General features: G+C 50.0%; 1 protein-coding gene across 1 annotated transcript in view; it reads right to left on the reverse strand.

Moving 5' to 3' along the window:
- The window catches only part of Lnk (SH2B adapter-like protein Lnk), a 6,154-nt gene extending 5,542 nt beyond the window's left edge, over nt 1-612 (reverse strand). The window contains exon 1 of the mRNA XM_018454553.1: nt 5-612. Within this exon, the coding sequence (XP_018310055.1) occupies nt 5-208 (204 nt within the window). The 5' untranslated portion in view covers nt 209-612. The remainder of the gene's footprint in view (nt 1-4) is intronic.
- Nucleotides 613-1,160: the final 548 nt, after the last annotated feature.

A 1,160-nucleotide genomic window follows, 5' to 3' on the forward strand; every position in this document is an offset into this window, starting at 1 on the left:
CCGCCGCTATCGTCGTCGTTGTCGTCGTCGTTGTCGTTGACGTTGACGCAGTCTCCGTAGTTATCGTCGTGGTCGTCGTCGTTGCTATCGGCGACGTCGTCGTCGTCGTCGTCGGCTTCGTTGCTGTCGATGCCGTTGTTGCCGTCGTATTAATCGCCGGCGATATCGCAGGACTCGCTGTCGGCGTGCTCGCGGCGTAAACACTCATTACCGGCGTCTGGCTTGCGTAGGGGGCGGAAGACCTCCCCCCCTTATGCCGCCGCCGCCGCCACCACCACCTCCGTCGTCGTCGCCACCCGTCGCCCTCCACTCTCAACTCACCGCCACCACTGCTCCGGGATCCCCTCACGAACGTCGCCGCCGTTTAGGGTGGATACGAGCGCGCGCGACAGACATATCACACCCCGCGTTACGTCGTATATTGTCGTCGTATATTGTCGCGCGCTCGCCGTAAAACTAATCACGGCGGCTGCTGAATGGTCACAATCCACACATACGCATACATATACTTATATGTACACACACACAGGCGCGCACAGTGGATTCTGCAAAAAGAAGGGGGAAGAGTAGACAGTAAAAAGAGTATATTAGCGAGAGGACGTTGATACGATCATGCGTGAAAAAATTGCTGAGTTTAAGACTCGAATAAGACTCTAGATGAAAAATTCGTTACATTATACTTATATATATTCCTTCTTAATTCATTATATTGTTCTTTTTTACGAAGAAGAGGAAAGCTATAACCGATATGACGGGTTAATAGTAATCGGATGAATAGCTAAAAGTCCGGAGCAACCAGTCTTTTGTCATTTTCGCGCTCTTCGTTAATTTCACTCGTCTACTTGCGACGATCTGTCTCTTTTTTTCTATTTGTTTCTCTCGTCTATATAACCGCTGATGGGAGTAAACGATAACAGTGATCGTCGGCGGGAACCGTGCCGATTTTTATAACGACCGTGTGTCAAAGTCAAGGAATCGCACGCGTAATACTCGCACGTTTGTACGGTCGTGCTTGCCTCGCGGAAATATTTATGAGCATTATGGAGCACACGCACAAAATGCGTGAACTGCGTGATACTCGCGATTCACTTCCACTCATTCTATACTGGCGCACTCTCTTTTACTCTCTCTCTCTCTCTCTCTCTCTCTCTCTCACTCAC

The sequence above is a fragment of the Mycetomoellerius zeteki genome, unplaced genomic scaffold, assembly GCF_001594055.1.
Source record: "Mycetomoellerius zeteki isolate Tzet28-1 unplaced genomic scaffold, Tzet1.0 scaffold437, whole genome shotgun sequence".
Taxonomy (NCBI): Eukaryota; Metazoa; Arthropoda; class Insecta; order Hymenoptera; family Formicidae; genus Mycetomoellerius; species Mycetomoellerius zeteki.